Consider the following 21,228-nt stretch of genomic DNA (forward strand, 5'->3'; position numbering starts at 1 on the left):
ATTATCACGGTTTTTGTATAGCTTTTACTTTATACCTAAATTATATTATGAAATAGTGAATTCGCCTATTTAACTTAATATGTACAGTCAGTAAAAAAACTTCATATCGACCATAAAATTTTGTGTTCTTACTAACATTTTTTCCTTACCTGAAATAAAATACGGAAAAATAAAGTGTTTACTTTTAGATAAAGATTAAAATTAGACTTAAAATGTGAAGTCGATTTCAAGTACTAAATTTGTCGTGATATTTCGTGGCTGATTGTGTAATCATTACCGGCTTGACCGGCCACCACACGGGGGCACCACCCCGGTAATGACACTTTTATCTCGCCGCAGTTTTATCTTTTATGCAACGTTACAAAAACAAACGGAAAAAAACCGTTTAATTAAACGCCTGCGAGTTTATATCGTATGCAAATCGAGCGGAGTGCTAATAGCGGCTTGGTGTAGGTTTGGGCTGGCCTTGCATGCGCTCACATCTCGCACATTGGCAAGCGACATTGACATTAGCGCCAGTGTTCCGTCTCACCGGGCCGCGAGCCGCGGGTCGCATGACATGTCATCCACTGATAACCCCAACATGTGTGGAATTGTACATTTTTTACACCTATTAATAAATCTGCTCACATTTATTTAGTTTTATTTCTAGTATTTTGATTATTTATTTTTAGTAGAAACCGGTAATTCTATATTTGTTGTGTGTAGCGACTGAATGTTTTTTAAATAATATATCTTTCCTTCTACTGGTTTAAAAGTCCTACTGTGCACTTTTTCTTTACTCAGCGTTTAGTTTTAATATATTAGCATACTTTCGCATCAGTGGTTTAAACCATTATTATTTTTAATTTAATTTTAGGAATGTAGAATTTGGCCATTGCATGATTGTTGTTCGTGCCTTTTTTTATAGCAGACGGAATAAATGACATGGGAACGAAATGGCATGTTACCACTGCCACCCATAGCACATTTATTCAGCGTGACATTTATACCGGGTAAGATCTGTCACGCGGCCGAAGTCCCAAGCTAAATCTAACAGACATCAGTAGCAAAGGGTTCATATAAACAGATTCCTACCGGCTTCCCGTAGAATCTAATTATCATTAGAACGATTTAGCAGACTGCATTTATACATATTAGTACTCATATGCAGTGTCAAGTTCCCTTTCGGGAAATTTCACTTTTCGGCACTGCAGTGCATGGCATAAAATCCTAACGAGATACAGGATTCGTTTAAACAAAATTAAAAAAAAAAAATGTTTACTTATGAAGGTGCACAAACTTATAACAATATACCGTCAAGTATAAAAAATGTAAACTATTTCAACACATTCAAAGAAAATCTTGCTTAATATGTTATAGACAAATACTGATGTTTTCAATACCAATAATACGATGAATGTGTTGGAAGAGCATCTTTGTGTGAATACTGATCAATATTGTATCTACTTCTAAGTAATTAGCAAGTATCCTCATGTAAGTGACTTGTATTGTCTTTTTTGAGAATAAAATTCTTTAAACCCAACATTTTCGGCCACGAGTTTCTGAACGGAAACAACTACATTGCTATTTTAGTGCGTCTAATTCACCAATTACTGAAAGGGCTGAGATAATCCTTTGCACAAAGCGCGTGGGGCACCATTTAACCTACTGCGATCCGCAATCCGTCTCCGTGACCGCTGCGATAGCGTTCGTTTTGGCAACAGGCTGCTGTTGCAGTGACCCGCGTGCAAACTGATAATGAAGAAAAACGTACTTAAAAATAATTGGTAATTCCAGTTAACAATCGTCCGCAATTATGTTTTTATATTATGTTTATGTCATAGTATTATCGCTGCATATCTAGTGTTAAACACGAGATAACGGACAGGTAAGTTCAGGATGTTATGGATACAGTATTGGCTATGCAATTTGCATTTCATGAAATTATGTAATTTTATTGAAGTATATCTAGCGGCGATACCCTAGTTGGGAGTGGCACGGACTGCCAAGACGAATGTCCGCAAATCCCAAGGGCACACACCTCTGACTTTCCTAAAAATCTACCAATCCGCATTACGTCAGCGTGGTGGACTAATGCCTAATCCCTCTCAGTAGTAGAGGAGGCCCGTGCTCAGCTGTAGGCAAGTATATAATACAGGGCTGATATTATTATTATATATTCTATAGACACGAACGTCCATATAAACTATTTGTTCAAAATCTGAACTAAAATGGCAACAAAACGTCACTGCTATAACCTATTTATTCACTGAACAACAAATATTTTTTCTTATTTGACTAATATTTTTTATTCATATCCAGGTTTACATTTAGACTCGCGTTTTTATATTATGAGCGCCACTCCGTGCACAACCACAAGCATCAATATTAACACCATACTAAAATCATTTTGAATGGATGACAGTTCAATTCAGTAGACCACGGTGAATGTTCGGAACGCCAAATCTATTACGTAGTACATATATATATCGATGTGTAATTTAGAATAAGTTTCCATTTATAGCAACATACAAGACGGCAAAAAATCGCTGTATCGGCTTGTTCTGACGTCAATTGGTATATAATATTTACAATTCTACCGATAGTCGATGCATCTTGCGATAGTCGACATTTTCGGACGTCCCGTTACCATTTACAAGGCCATCACACCTACCACAAAATTAACACATTTCGGATTAGTACAACACAAGTTCAAATTGCTTAGGATTAAAAAAGTGGTCTTAAACCAAAACATTCACGCGAGATTTTATTTTTTATCGACATCAGATCAAAATAACTATGATTTGAAATAAATATTCAAATGATTATCATCGCGTTAAATTTTACGGCTCCATTTGAATAATGAAGTGATTACATACATACAAATGTAACACTATTCGAAATCGAGTTTTGTTGAACATTTATAATGACTATTAAAAAGTAAAGTTACAATATCTACCTACATACACACTGACAAGCAACTCGATGTTTTGTAAGCATATTGCGTATTCTAGCAGTCGCTTGTCAGTAGCCCGTGGAGGAAGAGCTTTAGAGCTGTCATAGGGCACATCCAAAATTTTATAAAATACTAGCTTTTGCCCGCGGCTCCGCCCGCGTTAAAAAGCTTTTCAGCCTAAAGTTTTCCGTTATAAAAGTAGTAGTTTCCCGGGAGCCTATGTTCTTCCCAGGGTCTCAAACTGTCTCCATACAAAATTTCATCTTAATACGTTGGGTAGTTTTGAGTTTAACACGTTCAGGCAGACAGATGCAGCGGGGGACTTTGTTTTATAATATATTTTTTAGAACTTTTTAAGAAGAACAATCCCGTCATACATTATTGTTGCATAACTTTAACCGTTTACGCAGCGCACGCAACGGAAGCTCTCAAAACTAATATTTTTTCCCCGTTTTTGCAACATGTTTCATTACTGCTCCGCTCCTATTGGTCATAGCGTGATGATATATAGCCTATAGCACTCCAGGAACAAAGGGCTATCCAACACAGAAAGATTTTTTCAGTTCAAACCGGTAGTTCCTTAGATTAGCCATTACTGCTCCGCTCCTATTGATCATAGCGTGATGATATATAGCCTATAGCACTCCACAAATAAAGGGCTATCGAACACAAAAATAATTTTTCAGTTCGAATCGGTAGTTCCCGAGATTAGCTATTACTGCTCCGCTCCTATTGGGTATAGCGTGATGATATATAGCCTATAGCACTCCAGGAACAAAGGGCTTTCCAACGCAAAAAGAATTTTTCAGTTGGGACCGGTAGTTCCTGAGATTAGCCATTACTGCTCCGCTCCTATTGGGTATAGCGTGATGATATATAGCCTATAGCACTCCACGAACAAAGGGCTATCCAACGCAAAAAGAATTTTTCAGTTTGGACCGGTAGTTCCTGAGATAAGCCATTACTGCTCCGCTCCTATTGGGTATAGCGTGATGATATATAGCCTATAGCACTCCACGAACAAAGGGCTATCCAACGCAAAAAGAATTTTTCAGTTTGGACCGGTAGTTCTTGAGATTAGCGCGTTCAAACAAACAAACAAACAAACAAATTCTTCAGCTTTATATAATAGTATAGAAGTATAGATCTGCTGGTTAGAACGAAACGACAATATACGCATAGCACTGCCCTAATATGGCGTTAGACTTGTTGATGCGTTTCTAAACATGTTAGGTATCCATCTGCCTTGGGCATCTATACATTTCCTGTATGTATTTTTGAATATGTCCTTTGGAACGCAATGTTCCAAATTATCTATACTATTATAAAAAGTTGAAGAGTATATTTGCTTGTTTATTTGTTTAAACGCGCTATTCACAGGAACTACCGGTTCGAACTGAAAAAATCTTTTTGTGTTGGATAGCCCACGTATCGAGGAAGGCTATAGGCTACATATCATGACGCTATGACCAATAGGAGTGGAGCAGTAATAAAACATGTTGTTGAAACGGAGAAAATGTATTCCTCTTGAGAGCTTCCGTTGCGTGCGCTGAGCAAACGGTTAAAGATATGAAATAAATATGTATGACGGAATTGTTCCTCTTAAAAAGTTGTAAAAAATATATTGTAAAACAAAGTCCCCCCCGCATTTGTCTGCCTGTCTGAACGTGTGAAACTCAAAAACTATCTAATGGATTTAGATGTAATTTTGTATGAAGTTAATTTGAGACCTTGGGAAGAACATAGGCATTCTATACTGAGAAAATATATAGCGGGACTTTTATAATGGAAACTTTATCCTGTTAAAACTATAACGCGGGCGGAGCCGCCGGCAAAATCTAGTATTAAATAAACCGTACGAGAAAAAATGTCCAATTAAATGCAGGCGTGATAACGTTTACATTTTATGATTGCAAATTGATATCGATAAAAATAGAATAGATTTATGAGATGGTTTTTTACGATTTCTTATATTATTAGTAGGTGCCCATTCAAAACTTCTTTGGTCCCGTAGACATAAAAACATGATAGATTAGCACGAAAGGTACGTGTGAATAGCTGATTATTTTGCTAAAGCAGTAATTAATCAAATATTTAAAAAATATACAGGATAATTTTAAATAACACTTTACAATAAGTAATTTAAGCTGTAGATGTAAAATAAGAAAGTGTAAGTTTCGAACAAAATAAATATTAATAAAAAGTAATTTTGTTTTACGCGCCCTAATGTCAGTACTACCACTCTAAGAGAATGCGTTGCAGCGGCAACATCATACTTTCAGTCAGAAATACACTCACGCACACGCCATATTCGTATTAGACTACAAAATGATCAAAAAATCAGAAAACTAAAACCAGGATTTTTGGTGAAAATATTCGTTATTAATGGGTGATTTTGCCACAATGTCAGCAAAGGTGAAGACGAGTATGTGGTTTCATTCAGTAACGCACCGTCAAAATGATCCTGTTTATATATGTATGTCAACGCATTTTAAAAAATCAAGGACAGTCTCCAAGAAAGTTTTTTTGTGCCCATTATAGACATATTGCCTACAGCATGGATATACCGGCATGACCGAGTGACCATTACGTACATATTTCCTTTTCTTCCACCGTGCCTACTCATTTTCCAACCTACGGGAAATAAAAAAAGATATTAAAAATGAAAAGCGAGCCTTACGCGACCGTGGCCGTTCAATCGATTGTTGTTATTGTGTCGGCAATCTCTGTCGAGTCGGCAGCCGGCGTCGCGTGACGTCACATATCTTCTGACTTTTACACGTGTATTGGAAATTGTTATTGTCGATATTGTTTCCCTTTGTCATGTGAGTATGTGTATGTGTGTGTGCGTGACATCGTGCGCGTGCTAAACGCTGATATTGTTTTCTGAAGGAGTCTTACTTAACGAGTCGCGAGGCTAGTATTTAGGAGAATTACTGCATTTAATTCAAGAATTTTCCACACAAATAATAGGCTTGTATGTGTTATGAAGAAACGCAATTTCAGTATTTAATGTTGTAAGTAGAAAAAATAATCTTACTTTAACCTAGGTATACGTAAAACTAGGTTTGCTTTTTAAGGAAACTGCCGGCATATTTAATGGTTTTTACACGTATTTTATAGTCATTAGACAGATATAACATATTGTTTTTTACACAACTGAATGTTGTGATACGTAAGTGTTAGCATTAGCGTCTTTTAATCATAACTCGTACTGCTTAGGTCCTCATCAGTCGCTCGCAGAGAGAGACCTACTACTTAATTTGCGAAGCAAATCTTCTTATATTTAAAAAATAAGTAATTCTCGCGACTTTACTCGCGAGAAATGAATTTCCCGCTACAAAAACCCTAGAACACTGAACGACACCGGCGCCATCTATTTAAAAATAAACACATAGTTTTATTGTCATGGAAGCAAATTACCGGGATAAAAGGTAACCTATGTGATAATTCAGGACTTGTTCTACAAGTGTGCTAAATTTCATCCAAGTCACTTCTAACAAACATAGACAAATTATCAAAAAAATGCATTTATAATATCAATAAGCATAAAACAAGGTTTTTTTAATGATTTTTAAACATTTTTGCAAATATTATTACAAACTGAGCGATATATATGTGCTGATAAGAATATTATCGTATAAATCGAATCTAGAATTTTGAAAAGGCTGTTTATGAATTTTATGTAGTTTTTTGTATAGTTAATTTGTATTTTTGGCCTTGAAATGGATTATCATTAACCCCGATCGCGTAGTGAACTCACGGTAGATTGTTTTATAACATCAGTAGCCAACTAGTGACATGGATCATTGACGTGGCAATGGTCCTGGAATGGTTTAACAACTTAAAATGTTAAGTACAATACAATCCAAATGCGCAAGAAAATTATGTGTATTTCTATTAACTCGGTTCCCTCACGTTTACGCATGCGTTTTGATTAAAACGTGCCCTTATTGTGAAACGTGCCAATTTTCTCCACTTACTCCATTAGCGCATTCCTTAGTAATGACCGTTCGCCTGATGGTTATCAGCTATCGAGAGAAAAATGCGTACTGCGATAACACACATTCCGAAATATGTAATATAAATTATGAATAATATCAGCCCTGTATTATATTATATTGTCCCACTGCTGTGCACGGGCGTCTACTACTGAGAGGAATAAGGTCTTAGTCCACCACGCCGGTCTAGTGCCGATTGGTAGACTTCACACACCTTCAAAATTCCTGTAGAGAACTTCTTAGGTATGCAGGTTTCCTCACGATGTTTCCTTGATCGTTAAAACATGAGATAATTCATAAAGTATGTTCCGTCCCATGATGTGACAGGGGGCGAGCCTATCGCCATATCGGGCACAAATTCCAGACTCCGGGCTGATACTGAGCAGAAAAACCCAAATATCACTTTGCCCGATCCGGGATTCGAACCCAGGACCTCAGAGCGCTATTGTACCGGACATTCAATACAACTACGCCACCGAGGCAGTCGTTTCGTAGTTTTTTAGTAATGCTTAAAAATATCGAAAAAAAAAACAGTTAATCGCGTTTATCTCGAAACTAGAAATTTTGAGTTATTTAGTTCTCCACCTACAGCGACGATATGCTATAAGTTATAATAAACATTGCTTTCTATCAAAAGTCATAATTCTAGATCACAAGGATTTCTCCATAAGTTATTTTGTCGCAAGTGTCTAAAGACGCGGCACAAATAGCCAAATCTTTTAACTGCGTTTATTTAGAAGTTCAATTATCTCCCAGCTCCGAGGTATTGCAGATACTTCCACGCGTTCTTGACAGACAAAAGAAAACCCAATTTTATATACAAGTGTGCGCATTGAAAAAGCTTTGGGAGCGCGCATGTCAAGAACACACGTCTTCTATTCGTTCCAACTACGTGCATACTGCAAAGCATGTTACAAGTTGCTAGCTCGGTAGCGGTCGCCGAATTGGATGTGAAAACACTCTGGCTCAATATACCTAACATTTGGACCGTATCTCGTTATTTATGAATAGCGCAGTTAAGTTATAACTTGAGAAGTTAAGAGCTACTAGATATATAATAATATTTAATGAATTAATTATATGGTTAATAAATTCGTGACATTTTCGTCGCATTTTAATTCTAAGATATGTAACTGAGATATCTGATATTACTAACATACATATTTTATTAATGTTTAAAAATCACAACGGCAATGAAGAAAATTATACAATATTATAAACTCTAATCAATATTTATTGAAGTTAATTAATCAGCTCTTCACTGCTAAACGTAGGCCTTCCCATGGGAGTGCTAATATCGGTATTGAGCTGCCGACAGACACCTCTCCGTTACCCGCCGCCTTTTTCAAGTGGTCTGACCATAATTCAGCAGGGCGTCCTACATAATTGCAGTCTCTATTCCAGGAATTGTTTGCGCCTACTATCCAGACGGACGATGTCCTGCAAACATGGCTGATATAATATTTATTTGGTTATCTGTAACTATTGCGCCATACATGTTGCGTGCGAACTTAATTTCGAACTTCGTATCGAATTTTCAGTATAGCCACACCGTGGCCGAGCCCGGTTTATATAGGCGGCAGCGCGCGACTCCGCTCAGTGTGAGAGCGGGCGCCAGTAGACATGGACGCGCGGCGACTAGTGTGCTACTACGTACTGGCTTTGCTCTGCGGTGAGTGCGCCGTGCTAGTGACTGTGCTGAGTGGAAGCTCGTCATCAGTGCCATTTATTTACACTCGTATTTTCAGGTTTGGACGGATGGATTTTGAGTGGACGGTTTTATATTAGTGGAGGGCAGTTTAATTTCGAAGTTTGTTGATAGTTAAACGTAGTTTAATTTCACACATTTCGAAAATGTTCATTTGAATTACCATTTTAAGAAAGAGCTGAAAAATATTTCGGAATTATAAATTTTTTGCAAAATAAACTGTATAATAGAGTTTTTCCTGTTTTTCGGTTTTTTTGTATGCACAGATTATGACCTAAACAATATTGTCGTTTACTTATTCATTGTAATCTGTTTTTACCGCTCCGTGTCACCTTAACTTTTTGCTGATACCCGCGAGACTTCAAAGGTGACATATTATCACTTTTAGTTTATTACATCAATGCTTTTCATCCGATGAGAATCTATTATAAGGGAATAATGTTTTAAATTAACTATTGTTTATTAGTTATTTAGTAACAAAATAAAAAAAAGCTTCACGAACAAAATTCGCCTGGACGTAAATTGATTATAATTGCTTTATTAACATTTATTGTTTTGATGAAAGTTAACAATCTTAAAGAACTATGCATTATTTTATTGTTTCTTTAACTGACTAGTAAATTAACACCGTCCTTTTAGTATTTGCTTCTTTTTTTTAAAATAGCTCCACACAGTCCTTGGTGATTTTGCCAATGTCGAGTGGACAGATGATAAAATATTAACATAACTTTACTACAGTTAATAACATTCGAACCGAAGTGTATCGAATTGGAATTTGAAATTTGATTGAAACATCTACAGCGAAAAAATCTGTTTATGGGATATCAGTTATAATAACTTAATAGTACAATCTTCGATTCCCGGGTAGTTAACAACTCATAACTCTAATTTCAGCTGTTACTACGTAGAATTATTTACATGAAACATTTCGTTACAAACTGTATAATATTATAATAATAAGCACTAAATTATATTTTACGATTACGTCTAAGTTCATTGACTAACTTCCAAGAAGCAAAGCTCTCAGCCAGCTAAATTATTAGCGACGAAATAACCTATACAATTAGTAAAAATGCCTCTGTTAATATTTTTGCGATAATACAAACAAGTTGAATTATTTTGTTTGTATTCACGTATTTCGTGTTTTTAAATAAAAAGAGCATATATTTAATCTGTAATAAATCTGACGTAACTAGATTAAATGTTGGCACTAAAGATATCTTTAAATGAGTCTGCTCCGAATATAGACTAAAACCTTTAACATCAAATAAACGCTGATTGCTTGTTATCAATAGCTGAGACGAGTTTAGTGAATATCATTAAATACTCAATCTAAATTAATTAACATTGACATTAACCGGTACTAAGATGACAGTATTTGTTTAGCGACAGTATGATATGTCGCCTTTGTACCTTGGTTCAATTCTCAGGTGCGACAGTTTGCTTAAGTTTTTCAGCGTGTTTTTATTGTGATTTATATTTATATTTTACAAGTTCTCCGACAATTAGGTGTTAAGACCTAATATCGAAGTAAGCTTTGAAAAAATTGTCTTAACCGTAAAATTTAGCATCGCTATTTTAGAATACGATGCGATCTGAAGACATATTTATTGTAAATTCGATCCTAAGATTTGCCACGCCACCGGGTAAAACACTACCACTAAATAAGCTGATATCACGAATCATAGTAACAGAAGACGTTCAATTTAATTTCAAGTCTACGATGGGATATTTTCTTTCACATTTATTCGCACGGATGAAGTATAGGTATCACTCCTACAGGTTTAGAAACAAACAATATAATGACAGTCATTGTATTACGTAAATTGTCCCGATTCGAGCCCGCAGTCTTCATACCAGCGTCCGTTAAATCGTGTCGTGAGCACCAAGAAGCTCCCTTCGACCCCATACCATCTAACAAAAACACACATCACTCCTGAACGGAAATCGAACCCGCGAATTATACTGTTCCGTCTCTACGTCATACCTATCACTATAAACAAAAATGCAATAATTATATCATCACACCGCGCCCGCAGCGAGTGCGGCTGCCACGCACCGAGGTTAGTTAGATAACAATATTATTATAAACAACGATATCGAGTTACACGTGTTCAATGTATTTATGTCATATAATATATATGTCATATTAATAATAAACACAGGTTTTTTGTACCGGTGCAGTGCGGTCGACACACCATGCGAGCACGTGAGCGGTGCGGTGCAGCTGTACACTTTAATTTGAAGCTGTAGATAATTTTTGTTACCGAGTGTCGAGCGGGGCAGTCGAGGTTGTATGGAAACACTGCTGAGACGCGCACGTGACATGCGTTCAATATTAAATCACTGAATTAGTTCATTTTGTAATTATGAGTAAATACTCAACAACAACAAAATAACAAATTTCACTAAATGGTGAAATTTGTTTCTACTAAAAATTCATATTATTTTTTTTTATTCGAAGGAATGTTTCAACTGTCCCATACTAGTCACCAGTGGCGAAGGGTGAAATTTTTCAAAAGGTAACCCGATGAAAAAAAATCTGCATTTGTTAACATATCGCTGCCATTTTAATAGAAAACAAAAACTAAGACAAACGTAAATAAACCTTAAAGGGAAGTCGGTAGGAATCGGGTTGGATGGACGTTTCGCCACTGCTAGTCACACGCTTATTATTAGATTTTTTAGTTTTTATTATTTTCCGAATAGATTTTAGCCCACATCCAAACATTATGTAAATTTTAATAAGATCATTAACACTATAAAAAAGCTCAAAAGAAAATGATTTGGTTTTGTAACAAAGCTGGTAAAATATAAACGAAGTAAGTGAACCTGGTTCGATGCTGTAACATTTTTAATCGTTTGGTTTTAACGACAGATTTATTCTTTTTTAACTTATCCATGATTCAGGATTTACTTAAAAATATTTGAATAAGCTTACCCAATATCAGCTGAAGATTTTACCTGAGAAAAGTAAGTGACAGTTAAATATCAATGGACATCAACAATATAATAATATTATATCAATTAGTAATGTTAAGAAAATGTTCGTAGCAACGCCCTGCGTGGCGTAGCTCTACCATTGTGCTACGAATATTGCTACGACATCAACGCGCTCTACGCATTATAAAACTTGTAGTAACGCGCTTTTCTATGTTATGTATTTTTAAAAAAGCTTATAAAATTGCAATTTTGATCTGTAAATGACCTCTAACTACACCGGCTACGTACGAACGTAATGTCCTCTCCGATGCGTAACCATTCTCGCGCACATACTTTTGAAAGGAACAGAAAAAAATATTAAATTTAATTAATTTAAAAACATTGTTAATCATATTAAAAATTATTTTTTTAAATTCCGCCTAACTAGTTTCTGTCAGTGTTCACATGGATACGATATATTCACAAGTTAATTAAATCAGAACCAAAGCTATACAGAAACTTTTATTTATGTGCGGATAGTCAACAAATATTCCAACATAAATAATTATACATTTTTTATTCCGGAAATGTACTCACACAGTGAGGCTATTATACCGGGAGTTTTTGCATATTTATTTATGGTTTTGGGTATAGGCGGTGTGAACTAGCAAATCTAGCAACGAATACGTGGGAGATGTTTCTCATTTAGGCAACACGATGCTCGATATGGCGATATGGTTAAGCTCGTGTTATGGCATTGGTAATTAAAATACCGTGGGTGGACTAGTAACACGTGACCATCCTTTTTGGATATGTATATATGGCGTTGCCCATCCTAATGGAAAGTGATAAATCCATGCTCACCATATATTTATACTTATTTTAAAACCATTGAAATATAGTTGATAATCCCAATGAACCGAAGTGCGGTAAATGAGCACGTAAATTAACCAGGCTAGTGACTATTGCTGGGGGAATTCGCGTTAAGACTCCGCGTTATTCCCTGGAGCCGAAGCCGGCCTGGTATAGCGGCGTACTGGTTAAAACCCTATGGTAGCCTTCGTAAACGTATTAGAGGCAGCTTCGGGCTACCATAAGGAATACCTTATAGTGGCGAAGGGCCCATATAACCCATTCTTGTCGGCTTGACTTTCTTAATTTAAGTATGTGAAATGTATTTATCATTAGAACGATTTGGCTCGCTTTTAAGGATATTGGTACCTAAATGTTGGGTCGGGTTCCCCTTCGAAAAATGTCACTCTTCGCCACCGATACCTTATGATATATCTGAGGTAATAACCTCAGATCACAACATCAACAGTAAAGTGTCTCTTGTCCCTGAACATCCCTGAATAGTGAGCGTACCTTTAGGGAAAGGAATGAGATTGTATTTTCGCTTTCCTAGATGTCAGTAATCGCACGAAATGCAACAACAAAGCTGTTATTGGAAGTTACGCAGCTTCGAAACAGTTAAGATTCGTCGTTTGCTTTTACCACAAGTAATATGTGCACGTAACATAAGTCAAGGTGAAAGCTGTCTTACACCAAACGGTTTGGGATAGGTCCGTGCCGTCACTCGTCACGAATGCATAATGCAATTTGGTAACAACCAGTTCAACCAGTCGCCCCGCGGTGTTGGCGCCGTTGCGGAGTGAACGACATGTGCAATAGTTAATTATTAATTTTAATGTATTATATCGCTTCGTTGGTATTATGAATGACTGTGGATTGGTATGGAGTTTGAAGTCAAGTCAAGAAGCTATTTCTAATTTCTTTACAAAATAAGCGCCAGTTTGATTTTGATTTTATGCCAACCATTTAACGTTGTTTGCGATGAAATAAGTATCCACCAAGTCAAAATGTCATAAATTCTATGCCATGATCCCACACAAAGTACGCAACAAAGTTAGCACGTAGTAAACATGTACTTGTCCTTCACGGTGAGCGTTCAATGTGGTAGGTAGGAAGTGCTATGACGCGAGCAAACCCGTTCAACCTGTTACTAAGCTGCCAAATATTTAGAAAAAATATTTCAAACTAGTTTTATGTTGAGCATAACTCTTCGTTTATGACATAACATGTTTTTAGTTACGTTAAAATATTCATATAGCGCGTAATATTTATTTAAAAACATTTGTTGGTGGTAGGATGTAATTTATATCCGGCCGGATAGCGACTCCCATACACAAAGTGTTAAAACTCGTCATAATGGCCTACGTAAGTGTGTCGCATTTCGGGATCAGCCCGTGTATATCCGTTTCGAACAGACCGGCAGAATTGAGTCGACTGCCGTGGAGTAATCATCTCTCGTCAGTCGACATTCTATTGGACTCCACTCCACTTACCATCAGGTGCAGGTGGGGTCATTAAGCCGTATAAAATAAAAAGTATAACAATGAGATGAATGTTTAAAATTTTATTATTCATGGGCACACCAAAAATGTTCATTTGTGTATCCGTTCGCGTATATAGGGGTGATGTTACTAGTGGTGGCGTTTAGGGGAGGAAGGTCGAATCGGCCAACTGCCCGAGGCCTCGCGCTATACAAGCGGCTTAGCGCGGTGTCTTGGCTAAGGACCTTTTCCTTAAGTTCACTTTGTTAATATCTTACTAAAGAAAATGTTTAAAGCTGGGACTTTTTCGTTTGCTCCCATTTGGTGCCACGTGACATTTGCAGTGGCGGAGGTAATGTAGAATGAAATATCTGTTTTCAGTGAGCGAGCTAAGCGCACGCATCCCTAGCACGGAGGAGGTGGTGGTGAGGACCGAGTCGGGATGGATCCGCGGTCTCAAGCGCAGAGCGGAGGGCAACAAGTCTTACGCCAGCTTCCGCGGCGTGCCTTACGCGAAACAACCTCTTGGAGAACTTAGGTTTAAGGTGAGAATACTACTAATGAATTTTACTGTAAGGTCAACTACAATTTTTCATGGTAATGGGTACTCTGTTATTCTGGCATCAACAAAGTTTTGCAGTTACAACTATGTACAGTCAGCCGCAAAAGTAATTGAACAAATGTTAAAAATTCAAATCGCCTTAAAACTTACGTGTTGTAATAAAAAATCGTTTATTATTTAGTAAAATAAACTTCTAAGGATTAATTTAATGTGAGTTTAATATGTAGAAAGGTTTTGAAATTGTTCAGTTAGTTTTGTTGCTGATTGTACATTGCACAGTGTAAGTTTATTATGCGCAATTTACATGAATACTAAGTAGAAGTATGTTTTGCAAGGATTTCAATTTAATTTTTAAATTAGTGGGCGACATCTTCACCCTTGGAGTCTGCGTAGCAAATCCATTATTATATAACGTTAATAATTACTTTTTTGCGTGAACACTTCAACGCCAGTGAACTAACTAATGGAGCCTAAAAAAAGCCGATTTTTCAAGGTCTACGGATAATAAATTTTTAATTTATAATATCGACGTATAATACATTATAATAATGGTGATGAACAACTATTGCAATATCGTCGCTGCTATTGCACAACATTGAAACTCATTTTTTTGTACAATATATTATAGCATATAATTCAAGTAGCTTTTGCTCGCGGCTTCGCTCGCGTTAAGGAGTTTTCCGGGATAAAAGTCCCGCTATATATTTTCCCGAATAGGATAGAAAGCTTCCCATGGTCTTAAACTACCTCCATACAAAATTTCTTAAAGATCCGTTCAGTAGATTTTGAGTAAATCGATCACATACAGGCACAGCTTTTGGGGACTTTGTTTCATAATATGTATAGATAAAATCCAAAATACACTGCCTTATATTTACACCGCATCATACATATTTCAGGAGCTTCAACCGTTAGAGCCGTGGCAAGACGAGCTGGACGCGACGCAGGAGGGCCCCGTGTGCCAGCAGACGGACGTGCTGTACGGACGCATCATGAGACCTCGGGGCATGAGTGAGGCGTGTATCCACGCAAACATACATGTGCCGTATTACGCGCTGCCCAGGGACGCGACAGATAAGAACCGGTTCGCCGGCTTGCCCGTGCTGGTGTTCATCCACGGAGGCGGCTTCGCGTTCGGCTCCGGCGACAGTGATCTGCACGGGCCCGAGTATCTCGTCAGCAAGGATGTCATTGTCATCACGTTTAACTACAGGTACGTTTATATAGTATAAATAGTCTATTTTTTATTTTATTTTTGCTTCATCGTTTACGGATTGCAATTGTTCCCATAAAACATTTTATTTTGGATTTGTCTTTGAATAAAAATTCCGATGTTAGAATAGTGATCCCATGTCGAAATGATAATTATTATTGATTAGAAATTGTAATTAAACATGAATTCATCAATTATGTTATTATCACTTAAAGTGTGTATAATAATATGGCATTGTGTATTTGTGTTACAGGCTGAACGTGTACGGTTTCCTGTCGCTGAACTCTACAAGCGTGCCGGGCAATGCCGGCCTGCGCGACATGGTGACGCTCCTCAAGTGGGTGCAGCGTAACGCGCATTTCTTCGGAGGGAGACCCGACGACGTCACCCTCATGGGCCAGAGCGCCGGCGCTGCTGCAACTCACATACTCTCTCTGTCCAAGGCGGCTGACGGATTGTTTAGGAGGTACGAATATTTATAAATTCATTCGCATAGACCCAATATATGAAAAGAATTTACTACTGGTTGATATCCCGTTGAGATCAGACAAAACACGTTCAAAATACCTGCTTTGAAATGAAAAATAGAACATTTTCAATATTTATTGCCCAAAGGTCAAACGCTTGTCTACTGATTTAAATAGAGAAAATAAAAATAACGTTTGTTTTATGCTTTTCAGAGCAATTTTAATGAGTGGTACCAGTTCATCTGCTTTCTTTACCACGAACCCGGTATTCGCTCAATATATAAATAAACTCTTCGTTACGAATATGGGCATCACAGCCACAGACCCTGAGGAAATCCACCAGAAACTCATAGAAATGCCAGCCGAAAAACTCAACGAAGCCAATCGCTTCCTGCTGGAACAGTTTGGACTCACCACTTTCTTCCCAGTGGTAGAATCTCCAATAAACGGTGTCACAACTATTTTAGATGAAGATCCAGAGCAGTTGATAGCCAAAGGTCGAGGGAAACACATACCCTTGATAATTGGGTTTACTGATGCCGAGTGCGAAATATTCAGAAGGCGATTTGAGCAGATAGATATAGTCAGCAAAATAAAGGAGAACCCTGGAATACTCGTGCCTCTTTCCGTTCTCTTCTCGAGTGCTCCCGACACGGTTGCTGAAATAACGAAAGCGATGCACGAGAAGTATTTTAAAAATTCAGTAGACATGGAAGGATACATAGAACTTTGCACCGACAGTTATTTCATGTATCCAGCGATTAGTTTGGCAATTAAGAGAGCCCGCAGTAACGGAGCGCCGGTGTACCTTTACCAATTTTCATTCGACGGGGACTACAGTGTCTTTAGGGATGTGAACCACCTGAATTTCGAAGGAGCTGGCCATATAGAAGACTTGACGTACGTGTTCAGAACCAACTCGATGTTGGGTGGCCACGCATCGTTCCCACCGCATGACAAAGACGACCATATGAAGTACTGGATGACGTCGTTCATCACAAATTTTATGAAATACAGGTAATTTGTAATATACATTTTACTCCTTAATTTCATTTTTCGTGCGTGATTATTGGATTTATATTCATAATACCATGTCACATCAAATAAAATTTACAGGAATTATTTTTGTTTTAACGAATAATTATTTTTTGTATTTTATTTGAACGAGGGCGTCAGTGCCAATTTTTACGTTACGCAAATAACCTTTATGCCACGTTTTATTTCCAGTTTTACCCTTACCAAAATGTTGTAATTGCAGCAACCCAGTGACCGATGCCAAGCTGTGGCCGGAGGTGCGAGCAGACAATCTGAGGTATCAGGACATCGACACACCCGACGTGTACCAGAACGTGAAGCCACACAGTGAACAGAGAGACATGTTGGATTTCTTCGACAGCATTTACAACTGGAACGGCACTTCGTATTGCATCAAATAGACGGTTGTGGACTTACGATGTGTGGGTTTAAAATGCCGTGGATGTGTGGAGCGCGTTGGCATCATTGTATGAGTTGACGGTTGCAGCTATGGCAAACAGGTATCGGTTGACTAAGTTAATGCGTGATATTTTAAAATTTATTTCGCGTGTTGTGCAATGTAGCGTCATGCATACTTATTACACCTTTCAATGGTGTGACTCTGTAGCAGCTCCGGTCCGTTGCTGTTTGCTTAATGGTTAAAGACTTTTGAGTGTATATACGGGAGCTTTTTAAAGCTTTTCAATTGTTTCCGGTAATGCCGGTACCAATGGCGTTATTCATAGTAACATAGACTTTAATATAACATAGAACGCCTTCAAACCAAGCTGCAACTATGTAGATGAACCTTTTTAGTGTGTAATTATTAGGTTAAAATATTTTTCGGACTGATTAGGTAACGGTGTATGAAAATGTATTATAATTTTGTACATAAATGTATATTATAGGTATTTGTTTTATTGTAAATATTCGCGCACTTTGTTAAGGGCCGATATATATAATATTTTAATAGAATATGTCTGATATGTGTGCAAATCTTTAACTCGATATTTCACGACTATGGTGCAGATTACATCAAAATCAACTTTAATCCATATGCATTGAATTTCTTTTACGATAACATGCACATAAGTTTTAACAAAATGTACGTAAAAACAGATTAGTTTGTTTAAACATTAGACATGTTTTATTTTATAATATTGAAGACTAATATCAGCGCGTCGTAGTTTGAAAACATATCACGGCAATTCCCCGTCATTTCTGCATTAAAAAAGCAATAAGTTTCGTATTTACATAAATAATTACGGATCTATTGCGCATTTAGCGAATGTGTTTTAAAATATTAATATTGTGCAATCGACATTAACACATAATTAAATCTATAAATACTTCAAAACATAAGATCGCTGTTTGTCAGAATACTGTAACTCGATCATCGCCTATATTTTGACACGGTTATACTCTCAACATGACAATTAACTTCCTAGATATAGAAATGTAATAAAATAATACAATTTATTTGCTTATTATTTTTTCGCGAATGACTTAGAAATTAGGTTAGGGATTTTTATACTAACTTAATATAGTGTTATGAAACTTTAACAAACAGGGGAAGCATTTATTATATTAGTAATTGAATAAAAAATATTTATTAGTTGCTGCTGAATTAAATTATGATCATCATAAAGTAATTTTGATACGTTCTCTGGGCCAATACCAATTTCATATTTGTAACGTTCGCTATATAATAAGCATGTATGCTCGCGTCCGTTTATCGTTACTAGTTAATTATGATTTAGATGTTTCTGAACAATCAGTTTTAAACATGCGGGAAATGATGCGAAATAAAATTTACACTATTCTGAACATGTGTACAATATTTACTTCAATTCGTGTCATGAAATTGTGTAATTTTAAGTAATGTTTTATATAAATAAATGACACAGCTGCTCCCCTGCTCGTAAGCGGCACAATTGCACATGAATAGTAGCTACACTACGAAACACTTTGAATTTCGAAGCACTGCGTTGCATTGCAGTTAGGTCTCTAGTCTCTACTTGAGATATTGGTGTTATGACCCATTAATCATCATTTAACTAATACCCCAGAATGGCGCAGTGCCCGTTTCATTTAGTTCTTTTTAGTTCAAATTGCTAGTACAGTAAAAAATACATATCAATTTATGAGTTTGAATATGTAAATATTAGGTAGGGATGAGTTTTCAAAAATTCTCAGTGTGCCTACGCTGGAACAACTCCTGTGCCAAATTATATGCTTTTAAAAGCATGGGGTGTTTATTACGCAATGGTGACATATATACAGTTAGTGTAAAAACTTTGCAGTTTACTTATATTTCGTTGGTAGCATACGCAGTATGATAAAATACCTGCCGTGGTAGCTCTTCGCAAGACCATTACAACCAAATAAGGTAGATCTGTTGAATGGCTACCTCTTAAGAACGCAATGTGACTAGTTGATACACAATATTGGAACAGCATTAATTTACAACCTGCTCTAGTGTAATCACGCTAAATCATAAACAAACATGTCTAAATAAGTTACCATGTAACTTTATATATACTATAATGTAATACGTGACATATTTACCTATATATTTCGTGAACTGTAATGTCATACCCTGTTTGTATTTAAATATTAAAATTAAAGTGTACAGGCTTAGGACGCCATAAACATTTGTCAATATTCGTAATAATAGGATTTGATATGTGACATACTGAATAATTGTCTTTTGTATGATTGTGATTTCAATAATTGTACGTAATAATAGTGGAAACTATCTTAAAAATAATAGCATTTATATTAAACTAAACTAGAATGTCACACGTACTGATAAACATGTTTTAATAATAAGCCGGTGAGCTTATATTACCAATATATTTTAGATGTAAATAATAAATATATTATAACAAAGTATATTTAGTATTTTTATTTAGCTTATAAACGTTTTACCCTTCTTACAATATAATTACTTTAGATTCCTAGCTGAAAACAAAACTTGAGGCATTTTTTGTTATTTTGAAACAATATAGAATAAATAGCTTGTTATTTGGTCCCGTGTAATTCCCCTTGATTTAAGGAGCAGTTAACGTAACATAACACAGATGCTAGGTTCACATTTCAACAGAGTTCAAGAAAATCGTATTTCTAATTTAAACAACTTTAAACTTGTTTTTGCTTATATCAGATAGCAACAAATTAACAAAGGCGCTTTTTCCTTTTTTACAATAATTATTTTTTACAACAGATCAGCTAACGATCATAAATAACTAATGTTATGATTTATTTTCACTGGTTAACTCAGTGGTTATCCTGCCTGTGAGGTGTTCTCGAACACGGGATAACAACTAATGAAAATGAGTACCGCACGTAAATAAAAATCAAGATACCAGAGAAAATGCGTACAAGGAAATAGCTCATTATTCCTGGCCTTTTGATGAAACACGTACTAAATGATTCCGCAAATCATATATCGTAAATATGAAACATCCTGCACGCGGACTCTGTTAATTAATAAAAATGGTTTCCGCACGTGGTCCTGTGGCAAGCGTGAACAGAATCACCCGCTGCCCGCACCCCGAATGCGGACACTAAGAATCAATGCAAATGAGTCTTACTGTATAGATCTTGACATACAAATAAAACCTTTAGAATTAATTTACGGAGATCTTATCGAAAACTATAAGATATAAATATTTAGTAACAAAATGAGACAGGATAAACTCAAGTAAACTCTCCATACATATTCAAATCACGCATTTATCGCAACCAAATAGAAACGTTCGATTACGATATTGTTATTGAAGCTACGAAATCGTCTTAAAAAATAACTTATATGTTAACATTAAAATAAAACTATTTTTCGGATTTTATCTTCGCGGTCACCACCTTGGCCACCGAAGACTGCAAATTCTTCGAAACGTAAAAAAAATATAATATTAAAAACCGCGATAAAGCGTAAAATAGTTTTATTTTTAATGTAAACTTTTATTGCGGACGTACGCTCAGATCAATGAAGATATATGTAGATAATTCCGTCGTTATGTAGAAATGTGAATGAATAATAACCATAACGGTTGATAGTAAAAGTG

General features: G+C 36.4%; 2 protein-coding genes across 2 annotated transcripts in view; one reads left to right on the top strand and one right to left on the bottom strand.

Moving 5' to 3' along the window:
- The window catches only part of LOC115449799 (serine/threonine-protein kinase D1), a 151,903-nt gene that overhangs the window by 49,588 nt on the left and 81,087 nt on the right, over nucleotides 1–21,228 (bottom strand). The gene's annotated exons all lie outside the window — the stretch shown is intronic.
- Nucleotides 8,487–20,055, top strand: LOC115449761 (juvenile hormone esterase). The gene is made up of 6 exons (XM_030177651.2): nucleotides 8,487–8,611; nucleotides 14,284–14,447; nucleotides 15,364–15,677; nucleotides 15,931–16,143; nucleotides 16,358–17,161; nucleotides 17,403–20,055. Exons 1-6 carry the CDS (start codon nucleotides 8,563–8,565, stop codon nucleotides 17,578–17,580), a joined length of 1,722 nt encoding a protein of 573 aa, XP_030033511.1. The 5' UTR covers nucleotides 8,487–8,562; the 3' UTR covers nucleotides 17,581–20,055.

This window comes from Manduca sexta, chromosome 13 (assembly GCF_014839805.1).
Source record: "Manduca sexta isolate Smith_Timp_Sample1 chromosome 13, JHU_Msex_v1.0, whole genome shotgun sequence".
NCBI classification, from domain to species: Eukaryota; Metazoa; Arthropoda; class Insecta; order Lepidoptera; family Sphingidae; genus Manduca; species Manduca sexta.

Bases quoted from the DNA above. Each gene is read 5' to 3' on its own strand.
- LOC115449761 (XM_030177651.2), top strand. From the start codon at position 8,563: ATGGACGCGCGGCGACTAGTGTGCTACTACGTACTGGCTTTGCTCTGC. The intron at 8,612-14,283 runs GTGAGTGCGCCG...ATCTGTTTTCAG, and splicing joins CGTACTGGCTTTGCTCTGCG to TGAGCGAGCTAAGCGCACGC. The intron at 15,678-15,930 runs GTACGTTTATAT...TTTGTGTTACAG, and splicing joins GTCATCACGTTTAACTACAG to GCTGAACGTGTACGGTTTCC.